Source organism: Dermacentor silvarum, chromosome 6 (assembly GCF_013339745.2).
Source record: "Dermacentor silvarum isolate Dsil-2018 chromosome 6, BIME_Dsil_1.4, whole genome shotgun sequence".
In the NCBI taxonomy this organism is placed as follows: Eukaryota; Metazoa; Arthropoda; class Arachnida; order Ixodida; family Ixodidae; genus Dermacentor; species Dermacentor silvarum.
In genome coordinates, this window is record NC_051159.1 from 117,369,582 (window position 1) to 117,387,400 (window position 17,819).

At 46.4% G+C, this 17,819-nt stretch overlaps 1 protein-coding gene across 3 annotated transcripts in view; it reads right to left on the minus strand.

Annotated features, from left to right (window-relative positions):
- Window positions 1-536: 536 nt before the first annotated feature.
- Window positions 537-17,819, minus strand: part of LOC119455907 (mucin-17-like) — a 228,556-nt gene continuing 211,273 nt past the window's right edge. For all 3 annotated transcript variants that reach the window (XM_037717447.2, XM_049669425.1, XM_049669424.1), the window contains 5 exons: window positions 15,819-15,980; window positions 14,384-14,721; window positions 11,885-12,026; window positions 3,366-3,458; window positions 537-1,633 (listed from right to left, as the gene is read on the minus strand). In XM_037717447.2, the coding sequence (XP_037573375.1) occupies window positions 1,577-1,633; window positions 3,366-3,458; window positions 11,885-12,026; window positions 14,384-14,721; window positions 15,819-15,980 (792 nt within the window). In that variant the 3' untranslated portion in view covers window positions 537-1,576. The remainder of the gene's footprint in view (window positions 1,634-3,365; window positions 3,459-11,884; window positions 12,027-14,383; window positions 14,722-15,818; window positions 15,981-17,819) is intronic.

The following is a 17,819-nucleotide window of genomic DNA, read 5'->3' on the forward strand; positions in this document are numbered from 1 at the left end:
ACGCCACTCGCCCCGGCTTCAAGCGCGGGCTGCCATGTTCTCCGTCGGCGGGGACACCGGCCGTCCGGCTCATGACGCAAGTCTTTAGTGTGCGCCCATTGGTGGAGGCTCGTATGCATCCGCCTTTGAGGGGGCAAATGCCGCTGCCTTGTAAAGTTGTACCCAACTATAGGTATAATAAAGCAATCGTCATGCGATCGCAGTCATACTATCGTCGTGACCGTCGTAACCATTGTTGTCCTTGTGTCGTCGTCTTGCCGTTGTCATCATACACGCATTAACGTCAAAAAATTAGGCTTAACCAGACATGTTGCCCCATCTACTAACACTTTACGCAATCCCAGACGACGCTAGATAATCAGGAAACTGCAAAAAAGATTCGCGTGGCATTCATTCTAATAAAGCGTAAGACCTGCATTTTTGTTCTAACTATCCGGTGTAAAGGAGTAGTAGTTATAATAGCAATCTATTATCCCACAAGCTTTCTATTTACTATCACTGCAGTAAAAATACAGCACAAAAGTTGAAAGTTCTCTTTGAAAAATATCTTTATTCACTTCTTTTCACTGTTAGCAATATTTCTGCAATAAAAACAAGGAATGAGGGCTGCGAAGTACGCCACAAAAAGAATATGAGCAGTTGGCATGTGTTACCTGACCTCCCCAGGGAAAAATAACAATTCGGCAGCACCTTGAACAGCTGAACAGAGAGATCATTAGATCAATACTATTTACAAAGCAGGCTCTCTTTGCCAGGTGTGCAAGTGCGACGAATTATTTCTGCGCCATAACATGTGGCCTTAGTATTAGTGACGTCATCATCTTGGAAGCCTTACTGTGGAGCTAGCCATACTTCGATTAAGCAGCTAGCACAAACAACAGATGCTGCTAAAACTTGATTTTCTCAGTTTCTGTAAAAAAAAAACAAAATAAAAAAATGCTTAATATCGATAGAAGCTACATAACATAAGCTGGCGATTGAAGCGAAAGAAAAAACAAAATACCTAGGCTTCTTATAATTACATATGCACATTCCGGTTAAAATTATGATACAATGAAACAAGGCAATGATAGTCTCTATTATGTACAAGCGCTTGCTGACAAAACAATGGCGCACGCGTGAGCGATTCTTATGGCAAGCCTAAGTTTTCGTCGAACAAAGGAAACTGTCAGAAGGGCGAGCTTACAGTTGCGCTTAGCTTATGAAGCGAGAAATAAACGGTGCAGAGAAAGATAGAAACTATATCGATCAGATAAGTATCGACAGATATCGCAGCACTCACATCCAAAGCCACTTTTGTATCCTTTGTAGCCCAACCATTCATACCGCTTGAGAACATGGCGCGGAAACATCAAGGGAGTAGATAGTTGCAAGGAAGACATGAACGAAAGGGGATGTGTTCAACAAAGGCACAGTCTAAACCTGCGCGAAGCATGTGAGAAACATATCCTCTCATAATTGCAAAGTCGGTAACCCGCTATCATTGGTCGTTAATTTATCTGATTAGGATTAATGCGCAATTCATCGTAATCTGGTGTAACCGCAGAACGCCGACGTGTCCTAGGCCAAAAAGCTCCTAAAAAGGTCGTGCGACGACATCCGAGTCTCCTGTCGACGAACCCGACTTGGAAGTCTGCAAGAAAGGAGAGAGGAATAACGTAAACTCTTGTAAGTAAAACAGAGAACAAATAATTTGATTCAGTGAATACACGTGCATATGTGTTCATATGCGATCAAAGAGTGACTCGGGCTTCGTTTACGTGAAACCGATATAGCCACGTCGAGTCGGCTTGCCAGACTGAAATACTGTGATCAGGTTCATCTAAACGCTAGCGTGTTGGGCAGAGAGAGCATCAAGGCAAGTTCTGTCATCCCGCCTGCGAGGAGTGAGTCAACAAGTTCAACCCGCCTGGTAAGATTTAGCATGTAAACGCTGTCGGATCGGGTTGTGTCAGCTCGACTTTTGACTCGACAAACTCGCGTCGAGTTCGTGTAAGGAAATAGATTGAGACCTAAGCTAAGGCCCATGCAAATCAGCAGTGTTCTCTCCAAGGGCCACACAGAGTGTAATTAATATTGGAACAATAAATTACACAATCACGGTAACGCTAGAAAATCTCCAGTGCTAAATGCGTGCGCTGGAAAAAAAGTCCAGCGATACTAGGTACATAGAGATATAGCTGAGATATTATTCGATGTTAAACATTGCGGTATCCTTAGGATATCTCCTGTGCCTATGTCTACACCAAAGCGCGCCTCTGGGCAGATATCACATTATATATGCCCAATAAAAAGGCTTCAAAGTTTACCACAGTCCAAAGCTTTTAACCGGGCGTAAAGTGCATATAAGGAATACTGTTTACGGTGGGCTTCACTACAAACATAGACGAACGGTAGCGCGAAAGATTACTATTTCGGCATGTCTTACATGCAATTTCGTCTTTGTCTGTTAGCAAGCTAGCAAGCAAAATTTCTGCGTGACGCGGGCACCTTCACGAGACAGTGCCACATACAAACATCGCGGGTCGGTTGCAGCGTATCTCAACAAAGAAAAATTAAATTTTCAAATCACACGAAACAATACCTAATTTTTAGTCGGAACAGGTCCGCAGAAGACTTCCAACACCCTTAGGCCATCTTTTGCAGGAACTTCAAATCGCCCGCTATGAATTATAGCAAACGCAGAAAAAACGCTGCAGCGGCAACAATGGCCTGGTCACTGCCTTTTCACGAACCTTTCATCAGTCCTCTTTGCACAGGCAACCGTTACTCTTTCAGCCAAATGTATTTACTTAGAACTGCATTGCAATACATGATCCGTATTGAAAGATGCCTCGAGATATAGCCACATCGCGAAGCTGAAAATTCTTCAAAAAGTAATATTGATAAGCTTCTCGAAAGGAAACGACAAAGAAAGAAGTATAGGACGGGGATTCGAATGCGCAGGGTATCAAAGTAGGACACTGACGCCTCGAACGTTCTTCAATCTGAAGCTTAAAATGAGGGCTGAAAGAATCCCTGGCAATATCGTATAGCGGTGTTTTCGTCGCCTGCGCTACTGCCGCAATTGTTTTTAACAAACAAAATGGGTTCTGCGTATGCCTTCGCGGAAGAGGACACAATCGCGCTACATATTCTCGTCTTAAGGTCCGCAAGAAGTATCAATTGTGCATTGAGACCCCTTGCGGATCTCAATACACAATCTAGCCGATTGAGTGTGCTTACCCGTGTCGCACTCACGAATCTGAATCGTACTCGCTTGCACGTAAGATTCAGGCGTGGGAGAGGAAAATAAGGCGCCGAAATGGGAAGGCGCTAAGCTTGATAAGCACCGACGGGTGGATGCGAAAAAACAAGTGATTTACCCTTCGCCTTCTCGAGGCGTCGGCACGAAGACCCTGGATTGGACTAGCTGAAGGGGCAACGTCATTTCCGGAGTCATCAAAGCGGCTGTTCTCCTGAAAACACGAGATTGAAACACTTGCTGTAAAAAAAAAGTCGTTGCACTCGGTCGGAAACAAGACAAAGAGCGGTAATGGCAAGAGAGAAGTGCAGCGCACTGCCCTTCCAGAGGCTTCAGTATCGAGTTTCAAGCGCCTTCAATTCAGTTCCAGTGAAATGAAGAAAAATAATGCAGGTGCCGGCACTTGAGAAACAACATTGTCGGCCTCCATTCACGAGGCTTAAGGTGTAGCACGCTTGGGGGTTGCACTTTCTTTTTTTTTTTTTATCTGTCAGTGCCAGCCTGAGAATATTTCACCCAATGAACTCGGCATTATCAAAAAATACTACATGTACAACGATCTGCCTGTAGGACGCATAATCTTTGTGATCGACAGTTATCATTAGCGCCACGATTGCAGTATGACGACTTGACCAGCCGCAAGGGTTCAAAAGAGCTTGTACGTGAGAGTGCACACGGCATTATCAAATTTAGCATTAAATACTTTAAAGACGCAGTACCGTTTCAAGACCTTCAGCTCTGTAGTGGGATAACAAATCAACAAAGTATATAAACACCGTAAATAAAAAATCTAGATTGATTGATTGATTGATTGATGTATTGATTGATTGGTTGGTTGATTGATTGGCTGATTGATTGCGGCCTCTATCTGCACCTTGACCTAGAAGTAAAGCCGTCATTAGACGTCTGCGAAATAATCTTGTTACATTGTGGACTTAATATCGAACTTGTCATGATAGCGGGCTGTTCGGTAGCTTGCTTTTGAAAGGCTTATGATTAGCATATCTTATCTCCACTGCAGAATCTATGAGGACCTCCACCAGCTATCTCAAACCAACCATGCCTTCAGTCAGCCAACAATGTCCTATGCCTGCAAGTTTCCTGATCTCATCACACCATCTAATGTTTTGCTGCTGTCGATTGTGTCTCTCTTGTTGGTGGTGGTGATGATGTTGTAGCAGGCGGGGTTAGCCTGGCATGCATGTGTCTCTCTTCTCGTGGCACACACCTTTCACTCTAATAGTCCATCGGTCATCTGTTTGACGCATTACATTATCTGCTCAATTCCACTTCTTCCTTTAAATTTCAACTAGAATATCAGCTAGAATATCAGAACATGCCGCCATACGCCTGTCTCATAACGTCTCATATTGCTATGCCTACCATTTTTCGTTCCACCGTTGACTGCGCGGTACTTAGCATCCTTTCAAGCTTCTTCGTTATCTTCCAGGTTTCCGTGCTGGAAGTTAATACTGTTATAAATTCCGGTTAACATCACTGCCTTTCGCATCTCATTGATCTGTCTCTCTCTATATATAATGCAGAGATCGTACATTTCTTATGTTAAAAATATTGGTTAGCTAACAGGTAATGATATTGGTGTGCCTGTACACACACACACACATACTACATATATATATATATATATATATATATATATATATATATATATATATATATAGTTCAAAAAATAGGAAAATAGAAGCGCGTAGGAAATACATAACAGGACAAAACATAACCGGAATCCTACAGCCAGGTGAGGGTGTATCGACTGTCTTTGTGGTCAAATATTCTCCTGGCAGCAGCGACCCTTCGCATGCCTTTTGTTAATACGTTTTCATAATGCCACTGTATGTACGCGCAGCTTTGTACCCCTTTATAGCACCTACTGTATATGCCCGCCGTTTTTAATGTGCCTTGACATGAGTCATTAGACGTGTGGGCATTCACGACGCCACTAAATCTTTTCAGTGACGCCCGCATGCTTTTTGTTAATATGTTTTCAATAATCCCACTCCATGCACGCGCAACTTTGTACCCCTTTATAGCACCACTGTACTATGCCCATCGTTGTGATGACTTTGACATGAGTCATTGTACGTGTTGACATCCATGACGACACTAAATCTGTGGGCGCCTGTGGTTACTCCTGGCTACTCACGATTTACAAGCTTGTTTTCACAGCCTTGTTGTATTCACTGTTTCTTTTTTTTTTCAATAATTCCACTCTGTGGACGCGCAAGTTTCCATTCACGTGTTCGTTGTATTCGTTTTTTACTTTGTATTTTTTTTCTTGTCTCTTTTCACCCTTACGGCAAAAATGTATAAATTGAGCTCTGTATGCTTGCAAACGCACTCTTGATGAAGGCCGGATCCCGGCCGAAACGTCAGTAAAGTCCTGTTATGATTTTTCAACGTGCTTCTATTATTTGAACTAATTCTGTGCCGGCTCCTGTTATTCTTTACTTTACTGATATATATATATATATATATATATATATACATGCAAAAGAGAAGCCCATTGGCTCGTTCTGGGCGAGACCATTAGTGCCACGCCTTTCGCAAAACGTTGGGCGAAGGACAAAACAAACCGACCACCCTTAGCGTGCTTACTTCCACGACAGCTGATTGAAGCGACCAAAGCAACATTCCTTCCCAGAATAGATAGAACGAAGCTACAATAAGTAATGTTTGTCTCGTGCTATTTTACCTTGCGCACGTCGTGGTAAGTCTCTTTCCCAAATTAGTCAGACAACGAACTCTTAATTGGCGCCACACTGTTGGCAGGCGATCAAGAAGCGATTTGGCAGACGTTGAGGATTGGCGAAAATATAACATCTGCCAGTACCCCAGCAAGAGGTGAAAATAAGCACGCGCAATATATGTCACACACATGCGCAATAAGCCCGGGCAAATAGCCGTCTGCTGCTTCATTTTTTTTTCCTGGTTTCAAATAGCACAGCCACTTTCTGCGGGCGGGTTAGCGACCTCCCTGCCTACCAACATGACTGGCGCTCCGTCACTCATAAGCCCTCTCGATATACCGTCTCGCGATCGGGCCAGATTGACGAACGCTAATGAGATCGACGAGTGTAGGGTCGGCAAGGCTGGACGCGAGGTAAACACGGACTTTCGGACGCAAGCTTCGTTCGGGCTTAGCGATTTATCTCGGTAGGTCGGCCTCACAGACGAGGTCTAATTAACGCTAGAGATTGTGTTTTTCCGAGCTGCAATAGTATTTCGTTCGGCACATACCCATGCAAGATTACAGTTAGCGGCAGAGTACAGTTACGTTTGGCAGACGTCTGGGGGAATCGTTTGCGTCAGTGAAAAGATCGCTTTGACTATGAGCTCGGAAACTGTATACGCATCCGTCAAAGCGTAAAAGACAATTCTAGAACTACCACTATTGCCGAAGTCTACTCGACTGAGTAGCCGCCTGTAGTTTCTAGTAAAGCATAAACTTGTGTTAGCGCACTGTTAAATTTATTCTCGCTTTTCTTCCCTCCTTTAACTTTCTTTCCATTCTTTCATTTTTCCTTTCTATATTGTTGGCCCTTGTAGATTTCCATTCTTCGCTTTCTCTCACCACAAAATGTCAAGCTCCTAGAGCTATGGCATTAATGAGCGTCTTATAACAGGAGCTATACACAGTACTTAAATGCAGCTTCCTCAAGCGTAGGCAGGTGCAGAAATAAAACACCGAGACAGATGTCTTATGTACTTAATTTAAAAAAACACTCTCGTATCAGCGTATCGTCTAACTCTTAGCCCACTGGTAAGAGCGTTTTCAAAATTCGTTTTCCATGCTGACATTTTTTTTACAACTTACGTGGTTTTTGTAGCGGTGGTGGTGGCACTGAATTTGAGATCTTACTAAATTACGAATAAAAGAAAATTATGCAGATCTAATACAAACATCTTGGAATATATACGAAGCGAGACTTTCGTGAAGCGTTCATTGAAATGCTATAATTTTACCCAATATCTTTCCTACGTATTTGTCGTAAAGGACACTGGCGCATGCGCTCTTGTGCACCCGTCCTACGTAATGAGACACACGCGGCGATCACCTCAAAGAGCGAGTTGACGGTGGTATGATAGAACCATGTATGTGTGGTTGTGGCCTAATGGTTAGGACAGCGCACTATTGCGCTGGGGCACCGAGCTTCGATACCGCCGTCGGGCACATAACTTAATATATTATTTTAAGTGTGAGCTATTCAACAAGACAGCAGCACCATCCAGCAGCCAGGGTCAGGAAGGTCCCGGGACGGTTAGCAAAGAAAGCTACGCTTTAAAATTGAACAGCCATACATTCTCTATTTGGAGTGACGTCACAGGGTGGCTCCGGATTATTTTCGGCCATTTGGTGTAACTATCATAACAAAAACAAACAGCATCGAGTAAACGAATCCATATAATGCGCGAAGCGGTAATCGACCCTTCGCTCGCCACGGCGGATTAACCGCTTCTTTGAGCTACCGCTCAAAGAATTCGCTGTCACACGGCCCTGAAAGGATTATCGGATGTCGAAACGTCATTAGCGCTCACATGTGCTAACCTGCGGGACGTTCTTTTCTTATTTGGTAAGATATCAGTGAGTGCTCCAGGTGGCGCTACCAGCGGCCGCGTGGAAGTGTGGGTCGTGCGTTGGGAGCTTAGCTACAAATTAATTAATTAATTAATATATAATTAATTAACAAAGACGCGCATGGTCCATGCGAAACGCATCGAGGTTTCGCAATCCACCAGTTTTATTTTTCTGTGCTGCCCTCTGCCGCACGCCGGTGGAAACGTTTTGGAAGCGTGCCGTGGCGCTCGCCAGTTGATTTGTGTACCTGCGCCCATGATGAGTGCGCGTCGTTTGTGCGTTTCGTGGATCGCGAATAATAAATAATGGCTTCTTCAGCGCAGCATGTCGTTCCTGGAAGCCATGTAGCACTCACCGATTACTCGGGGAGCAGGTCTGAGTGCTCTTTTTTGCTAACAGTGCGGCTGATAAAGGCACGACGAGTTCCGTCCGCCGACGTGGCTGCCTTAAGTTTGTTGTCGCCGATTTCTGGACTTGCATCTCGCTTTTCGTATTCTTTTTACGCATTCTTTGGTCATTTCGCATACTCAAGAAGGGTTCGAGCGCAGCCTTCCGCGTCGGATTTACCGAAGCGGTGCACTTGTTTACATCGACATATACATCCACAGTTCGTTGTTAGCATCAAATATTAGGGAAAATGTGCATCGCGGATAAGAAATAATGTCAGAACATAGCGAAACATACATATCTGTGCATTTTAGCCGCTTTGTTCCACCCTGAGACGAGTCAATAAGAGCGGACGATCGACTTAAACAACGGCAACTGCGATCCCGTAGACACATATATTACGGGCTGTTAATTGATTACCGATTCTCGCTTTCCTTTAACTTCATCATACAATTTTCCTCGCGCCATAAAGCATTATTAGGGAAAACTGTGCTCGCATAAGAGCTTATTTATAAGTCGTGTTGTTCTCTCGCGAAAACGCGGATGCCCTCGCTGACACTGTTGGTTTAACTGAGCGAGGTGGTTGTTTATGCTGCTCTGCCGAATGCACCAGTCTCATGTTTTCCGTTTGACGCAGAGGTAAACAGTGCATCTCTGGAATTAGGAAAATGTGCCAGCATAAACCATACAGACCCACCCATCTACGTAGCGAACGCGACCGGCAGCCTACGGGAATGGTGACGTACAGATTACCGTCAGCTCAATAAGAGAACTCGTAAAGATGTCTATCCGCTGCCTCGGATAGATAACGCCCTCGACTCCCTACAAGGCACGGAGTACTTCTCATCTTTGGATCTTCGCTGTGGCTATTGGCAAGTGCCGATGGCTGAAGACGACTGTGAGAAGACCGCTTTCGTCACGCCCGACGGCTTGCATGAATTTACCGTAATGCCATTCGGGCTCTGCAACGCGCCCGCTACTTTCGAGCGCATGATGGGCACTATCCTTCGTAACTATATACAAGTGGAAAACATGTCTGTGCTACCTTGATGATATTGACGTGTTTTCGCCTGATTTCCCGACGCACCTCGTTCACTTGCGTGAGATCCTGACGTGCCTCACCTCTGCCGGCCTCCAACTCAACATCAAAAAGTGCCGTTTTGCTGCCCGCAAGTTAACAATATTGGGACACGTTGTTTCGAAGGATGGTGTACTTCCTGACCCAGCCAAGCTTCGCGCGGTCGCAGAGTTTCCGATGCCCACTGCTCTTAAAGCACTCCGCAGCTTTATAGGGCTCTGCTCTTACTTTCGGCGTTTTGTGCGCAATTTTGCCACTATCATCGCACCACTGGCCAATTTGCTTACCGCTAGCAGCGGCATCTCCGCGTGGTCAACTTCGTGTGACGAAGCCTACAAGCAACTACGTCGTCTACTTACTTCGCCGCCCATTCTTCGACACTACGATCCCACAGCGCCCACAGAGCTACACACGGACGCCAGTGGCATCGGACTTGGTGCAGTCCTAGCGCAGCGGAAAGACGGCTACGACGAGTGCGTCGTCGCATATGCGAGCCGCCCTTTAAAGAAGGCAGAAGCCAACTACTCTGTCAAAGAGAAAGAGTGCAATTGGCCATTATTTGGGCTCTCGTCAAATTTCGTCCATACCTGTATGGGCGCCCTTTTGACATTGTTACTGACCACCATGCCCTTTGCTGGCTGTCCTCGTTGAAAGATCCGTCAGGTCGTCTCGGCCGCTGGGCACTTCGCTTACAAGAATATGACATCCGCGTTGTCTACCGATCGGGCAGAAAGCACTCTGACGCCGATGCGCTTTCCCGATCACCGATACTTTCCGATGTGGCTTCAGTGTCAACGCCCTTCGCATCCATGTCGACCATCAACGTCGCTGATATGCCGGCCGAGCAGCGTAAGGATCCCCTGCTTTCAACTATGCTGAATTTCATCCATGATCCATCCGTCACACCCTCTTCTCGAACACTTCGTCGCCAAGTCGCTCACTTTGCTGTCCGCGACAACGTCCTTTACCGCAGAAATTATTTGCCTGAGGGACGCAAATGGCTGCTTGTGATACCACGACACATGCGTGTTGACATATGCGCTTATTTCCATGCCGCTCCTCATAATGGTCACGCCGGCGTTCTGAAAACGTACACTCGGCTCAGGCAGCGTTTCTACTGGCACGGCATGTATCACTTCGTGCACCAGTACGTACGCGCTTGCACGGCGTGCCAAAGGCGTAAAATTCAACAGCGCCCTCCTGGCGAGTTACAGCCGCTCCCCTGCCCGGCCCGGCCATTTGATCGCGTCGGCATAGGCTTATACGGGCCACTTCCCTGCAGTTCCTCAGGAAACCGATGGATAATTGTAGGTGTCGACCACTTGACGCGCTACGCCGAGACTGCCGCACTTCCGGCGGCTTCTGCGCGTGACGTTGCCTTCTTCATCTTGCGGAACTTCGTTCTTCGACATGGAGCACCACGCGAACTGCTCAGCGACCGGGGGCGTGTGTTCCTGTCCGAAGTAATCCAAACCCTTCTCGCTGCATGCAGCATCGTTCACCGCAAGTCTAAAGCCTACCACCCGCAAACGAACGGCTTGACAGAGAGGTTCAACCACACACTCGGTGACATGTTGACTATGTACGTTACCTCGGACCACAGTAACTGGGACACTGTTTTGCCGTTCGTAACGTATGCGTATAATACGGCCACACAAGCTACCACTGGCTTTTCGCCATTCTTTCTGCTATATGGACGCGAGCCCTTGTGTACAATGGACACACTGCTCCCATACCGACCCGACGCTTCTGAATGCACGCCAGGGTCTGAAGCCGCCAAATACGCAGAGGACTGTAGGCAGCTCGCCCGTACCCTTACGACCGCCGCCCAAGGTCGCCAAAAGCTGCGCCATGACAGTAACGTGCCTACACTACATTTTCCGACTGGTTCCCTTGTTTGGTTGTGGATCCCACCTCACAGCCCTGGCCTTTCAACCAAACTTCTTGCGCGCTATGATGACCCCTACCGCGTCATCGACCGTACCTCGGCAGTCAACTACGTTGTCGAGCCTGTGACGCCATCACACGACCTTAGACATCGCGGACGTGACACGGTTCATGTCAGCCGACTTAAGCCATACTATGACCCCCTGATCCTACCTACGCCGTAGGTCGTGAGGATGGCTCATCTTCTCTCCCGGGGGCCATTGTAGTGAAGAAGACGAAGAAGTGCTCTTGCGTCTGTCGCTGTGTGCGCCATCAGCGTTCGTGGACTGCCTCGATTGCGTGAGACGTCATTGTCTAATAAATCGTAATATCACAAAGGTAATAATTTGCCGCCGGTGGGAGCCGAACCCACGCCTGTGTGTAGCATCCCACACTACACGTGTGATGCTACACCAATCAAGCCAATGGTTTCCTGCTGTTCCCTTTCTTGGGTATCCGTGAATGTGTACTCTATAGATCTGGCTCTGCGAGTGTTAGCCAACACCACCTGCTGCCAATAATGCGGTTGTGACTAACGAAAACCGAGCCCCACGGTTCACCTTCTTCTCGTTCAGATCCCAGGTCAGGACGATTTTCAGCACCACTCTCAACGACGCAATCACATAGAATACAACGCGCACACAAGCACACTCACCTCGCCAAAATTGGCACCACCTCCGCCGCCGCGCGAAGTGCTGGGCACGGCATCATCGTCGGGCGCGTCGGGCGGCCGCAGCCTCTTCACTGCGGGCCGGATGGTCGTCTCGTCGTACGATCGGCCCGTCTCCGAGATTGTGCTGCAGCCGCAAGAAAGAAATAGGACGCCTCCAGTGAAACACAACCAGCCGTGTTCACGAGAGAGATAGAGAGAGAGAGAGACGAAGCAATGCGTTTATTCGATTCAGTCAAGTTTCTCTGCACCTATTTACGGTGCACTGCACCTAGGCCTTCGATTCCCCGAGGTACAGCGCTACACCCTGCACCCCCATGCTCGATTGAACGGGGCGCAAGGCAAGGTGCCGCCGCGGTCTAGTGCATCCTTGAATATTTCACTGGGTGGGTGCCGCCCAGCACACCATAACTGGCACCACCTGCACATTTTCGGTGCCAGGCACCTTTTCTGAACCGAACAAACCTAATGAAGGAAGATTGGGAGGTTAAGCAAAATGGCGTCTGCAGGGTTTGATACCTTACACTAGATGGCATAGAAGGAGGTACAGAAAGACTGCACATAAAGGAGTAAAACCCTCGGGTAATTACATAACGAAACGTGAGTTGAGTGAGTGAAATAACTTTATTGGAGGTCCGGCGAGGACGCGAACCGAGTTTTTATCCCTTGAGCCAGTGGCAAGCGGACATTACTGGGAAATAACGAAGAGTAGGGTGGTATGGGCAAAATTGACAAGTGGTGTAAGTTTAACTAAGGTAAATCAAAACAAGACGGAAGAGTACAAGAGAGGTGTGATGACAGGCGTCACTTGGAAAACTGAATGGCTCAACAAAAAGAAAATAAGAAATCAAGGGTTAACATAAAACTAACAGAATTTAAACAATGGATTCCTTGTGATTCAATGAAGCTTCGAATTGACGTAACTAAAAGTTGACGAGAAACCACCTGGTTAGATAGAAGAACACCTAAAGGAAAATCGGATTAACTGACCAAGTGAAGAAACATTGTAAGCAATGGTTCCGTCATATTGTACTTGACTATGTTTTTGACCATTTTTTTTTTCAAGCAGGTTTTCAGCTAAGATTCGTGTACTTCTGTCGGCGTGTGCTGGCATAGACACCCACAGAACTTCTCGCGAAGGTTATTCGTTGCGTCTAGCAGCTCGCAAACAAGTATTTAAAGCAGTACCGAAAGAAATTTTTGAAGTTGTCGAAGTTCCACCACACGCTTCTTGCGAGTGAATATGATTGCACTTGGCAAGTACGAAGGCTGGGAATCTTAAAAATAGTTTAATTCGATACTGAACTTCACAAAACGCCGGACCTGACATGATCAACCCGATTGGGACGTCGAGATACCCAGGAGGAAAATTTGCTGAAGCTAGTTGTCAAGCAATAAGCCTAGATATGATGACGTTGCGAAGCAGTGCATTTTCATCCGACTTGAACCGCATGTTTCTGAAGCAACAGTCGCAGAAACGCAGAAAGCCAGTGCATCATGACGTCATGACGCATCTACGTACTCGATACCGAAACTGGCTAGAAGAAAGAGGTCTTATATTAAATTATTGAGCGCGCGCTGACGATTCACTGTTCTTGTGGTTAGTGCAGCAGACACCAAAGGGAACGATAGGAACCCCGTCAAGGATGAAAAACGTAAACTGACACGGAAAATTTGAGACAAAGTTTTCCTTCCTAGTCAGTGGTCCTCTTGTCCGGTGCGTGCTGCACATAGCGCCAGAACAATGAACGTAGACCAAGTAGCCCAGTTCAGCGCTGATGCTTGCCACTATTTTGGGTTTAGATGGAAGAAAACTAAAGAAAAATGATAAGTCGAAAATCTTATGTTTGTACTTTTAAGCTCTCTTACAAGCCCGTTTCCCCCTTCAGTCAAAGAGAGAGAGAGAGTGAGACAGAAGTCATAACTGAAAGGCAGGGAGGTTAACCAGGCTGAGCCCGGTAGGCTACCCTGCACTGGGGAAGGGGGAGAAGGGATCCCTTCAGTCAAAAGCCTCGAACAAGTAATGGGAATAAACGCTTCTGTGCAGCACTACCAGCAAATGTAGTGTTGTCCTACTGCAATACAAGTTTAAAAGTCGGTTATATAACAACCAGTCAGTAGTTGCGGCGTCTTTTCTGGACCTATCAGCCACTTTTTCTACTTGTGCGCGCTTCCGAGCTTGTCCATTGCACCGTTCACCGAAAGTTGTGAATGTCTAGGACGCGTGCCGTCATAACGGCAATGGCATCGTACTGGAAACATATTTGGAGGCCTCTTCTACCTTGGTAAACTTTCCAGGTTTGCAAGGGGAAATATTCCTGTAGCTTGATTTCCCGCTACATATTAGTTCATGTAGCTTTCGATTTTTCAATCTGTTTTTGGGCTGATAAAGGGCGCTTTGCAAAAGTTCGGTTGATTTCCTTGCATTAGGTGCACGGAGGGCATTTGAGGTTTAAAGCACGAGAAGGTGTAGGACCCACGCACCTCTTCTTGGTGAAGGTATTGGTGCCGTAGGCGTCCTCGCTTTGCTGTTGCTGCTGCGGCTGCTGTGAGCCAGCGTCGGACGGTCCGGTCATGGTGTTTCGGAACTTGTCCATTTCGCGAGAGAAAGTGGACGGCTGCGAGGGAGCATCGTCGCCGCTTTGTCCCCGCTGCTGCTGCTGCTGCTGCTTCTGATGCACGAGGTGCTGGCGCTCGGCGGCTCGCTTGGAACTATCGAGCCAGCGGGACGTGCCCGGAGTGATCGGCGCCGGTGGCGGGGGTGGGGGAGGTGCCGGGGCATCGGGGCGACGCTGCGCCGTCCCCGTGGCTGGTGGGCTCGCCTGCCGAGAAAGAGTGAGCGCTGTGATCGCACGCTGAAGGCCGGGACCTATATTTATCCGATCGCACGACTGTTTTGCTTATAGTTTGTGAATTCGTCATTTCTGCTGCGTTCGATCTCGATATTGACTCCGAGAAGCTCAAGCCGGGTGTGAGAGGAACCTGTGGATTGAAAGGTTCTTAGATATCGTTTTATTTCCTGTGTTCAGCATTCGCATGCAAGGCTGTAGTTTCGAAATTTGTAGTACCATCCGCGCCTCCAAATATATGGCACCGTTGCCTTACGAATTAGCTGTAGCAGTGCTCATCAGTTATTTCAATTGTGGCTCTTCGCAGCGAGAGCATCATATCCGCTACAATTTGCTCGCTATAGTATTCGCTCGGAAATGAATTTGGTCTGAGCGTATTACATTCATCTGATATCTCAAACTTTCGAAGCTTCGCGGTTCTGAGCAGTAAATGCAATGTTCAATATCAAGAAAGAAAAAAAAATGCTCGGTGCATACAAAAGACCTGTTGGCTAAACCTTTCACCTTTACCAAGTCACGATGCGAAGGAAAACATCCCAGGAAATTTCAATTCTCGCATGACTATGGATGACATGACCCAAAATGACTGAGGATTGCATGATGGTCTTCGCGCTGACACAAGATTTTTTTTCGTTTTTTTTTCTTCTTTTCTATGAACACTAATTAACAGAAACTTGCTACATGACAAACCGAGCAGAGTCATGTTTGTGTTCAAATACATTTAAATTAGGTCTTAAACTTGAATTAGAGGGGTGAGCAGACTAAAATACTGATGCACCGAAGACTTAATGTAACACATCGTTATTGCAGATCTATAAGGTGTATCGCGTGAAACAGAGAACTAAGCATAAGGTGTTTCCGAGAGATGCGCTATAGTTTACGGGAAATAACACAAAGAAAATGGTTAGAATAAGCTTCTTTGCTTAACCTAAGCTTTACGACTATTTGTGCGCCACCACTGTGGGTGAGAGGGTGGGAAGGGGGGGGGGGGGGGGAAGGGGGCGAGACCATTGCAGGATGATCGAGTCACATTTAGTTCTCAGGAGAGTGGTTGGATAAACGAAGCTAACCTTTTTCTCGCTCGAGGCAGGACTAGATTTCTTGGACCCCTTCTTTTTGGCTCCCGTGGATTCCTCCTTGGCTTGACTGCTCTTCCAACGGTTGAAAGTGTTGGTGTCCGGAAGCGTTGCAAAGCGGCCTTCGTCCGACTTGCTGTCCGCTGGTTGCCGAACCTGAAAGTGGCAGAATGCAGTTAAGTAAGTGACTGCCTACTGCGCCGAAGAATAACGCGCCATAGAATAAGCGACACAGATTTTTGCTCCCCCACTTAGGCTGACTTTTCTTTAATCATAAGTGCGCGGGTGTACAATTTATGGCTGTGGTTGGAAGACATGTGACATGCTGGTACATAGGGTTATTACCGTAAAGCCTGAACACTTTCAAACAGCTGTTTTATTCTGTGTCACCCTGTCTTCGATGACCCTGGCAGTGTGCATTTTTTCTTGTAAACAAAGAACATCGTCTCATTATCTTAACTCCACTGAAAGAAAAAACACTTTATAAGAGTGCAATTATAAAAGTATGGTTAAACACAGGAGACCCATCGAAGCAATAAGTAGGGTAATATAAGAGCAAATAACTGAATTTAAACGTAACGGTAAAATGAATGTAGGGCTCCATATCACCCCGTACATTTCATGCTATCTCATGCGCTGTTATATTGCCCATATTGCTCAACGCGGCAATTTTCCACCGATGGTATTAGGTAACATCGCAGACATACATGCAAATGAAGACAGAAGCTAGGCGAACGGAACGAAAAAAAAAAAAAAACGAGCGAAAAGGGTTCACTCGTTGTGCAGACTACGAATGGCTTGATAAATGCAGAACAAACCAATATGATCTCCCCATGGAGCACACCAAGCCGCCCGTCAGCAGGACTCGTACTATAAACGCGTTATTTCACCGTCTCCAGCGTGACAGAAATCGTTTCTAAATGATTTGACCCTCGCGACCCCGATTTCATTCGCAGACGTACACTCTCATCGTGTACTCGTGCCGTTCGATCGCAAAGAGCTTGTCTGTCACGTCTCTTCTGTGTCTAACGTTGCCCGCCGTTTAGCCTTGAATCTGCCCGTATAATTCTTGATTACCCAACGCCGCGTCCCATTGAATGCATTACAAGAGACACGATGTCGTGGTCGCAAAACATGCTTTTTGCTTTCTTTGATGGCCAAGCTCCAGGTGCAACCAAGCCGACGCGAGCGCAAAGTGCGTCGGAAAGGGAAGTTGCAAGCGTAGGAATCAGGGAGATGGCAGGTGCGAGTAATGATAGGCTGGTTGAAACTAAAGAATTGCATTGGTCCATGAAATCGTTCTCTAGATAACGGCTCGTCAACGAGAGTAACAACATGGATATGGTGTTCAGGTCAAAGAGTCTCTGGTAGAAGATCAGAAAGTTTTCTTGTAGAATTTGCGTGCCATTGACGCCCGACAGGGATAAACGGAAGGCTGAGAAGGTTGCTTTTATCCTGCAGTACACCTAAGTTCACCGATGTCGATGATCCTGCGGACTCTATTGTACAAACTCGAACAGTTGTTACTAGGCGATATGACTAGGTTTCTTTGGTGCTGGTAGCTATCAGGTGTTTTTTTTTTTTTTTTTTTGGCTTTTTCTTTTCCTGAATTGAAGGTCGGCTATATAAGCCCGCCGTGTGTCTAAGAGGCAACTTGAGTAACAGGCGAAGTCCCATATATTGCAGTCAATAGCAAAGATTGTGCTCAAAACTACCTCGTCGCCCTTTATTTCACAATTAAAAGGTCCATTTCTAGAAAGTATGCATAAAATAAATATTTACACTAATTCTATTGAAATTACATGTTTCTACAGTGTCTATCGAATGCCATTAGGCAGTTTGTTGACTTGCAAGCTGAACCCTTTGGCGACTAAAGTATATAGGCGTTTAGAAATCAATTTGTGTGTCTATGGGCAACAGAAAATGAAAGAAATTGAGCAGAAGATCTGAGGATGTTTGTCAAAGTCAAGCGATAACTTCCCCGTATACGCGTGC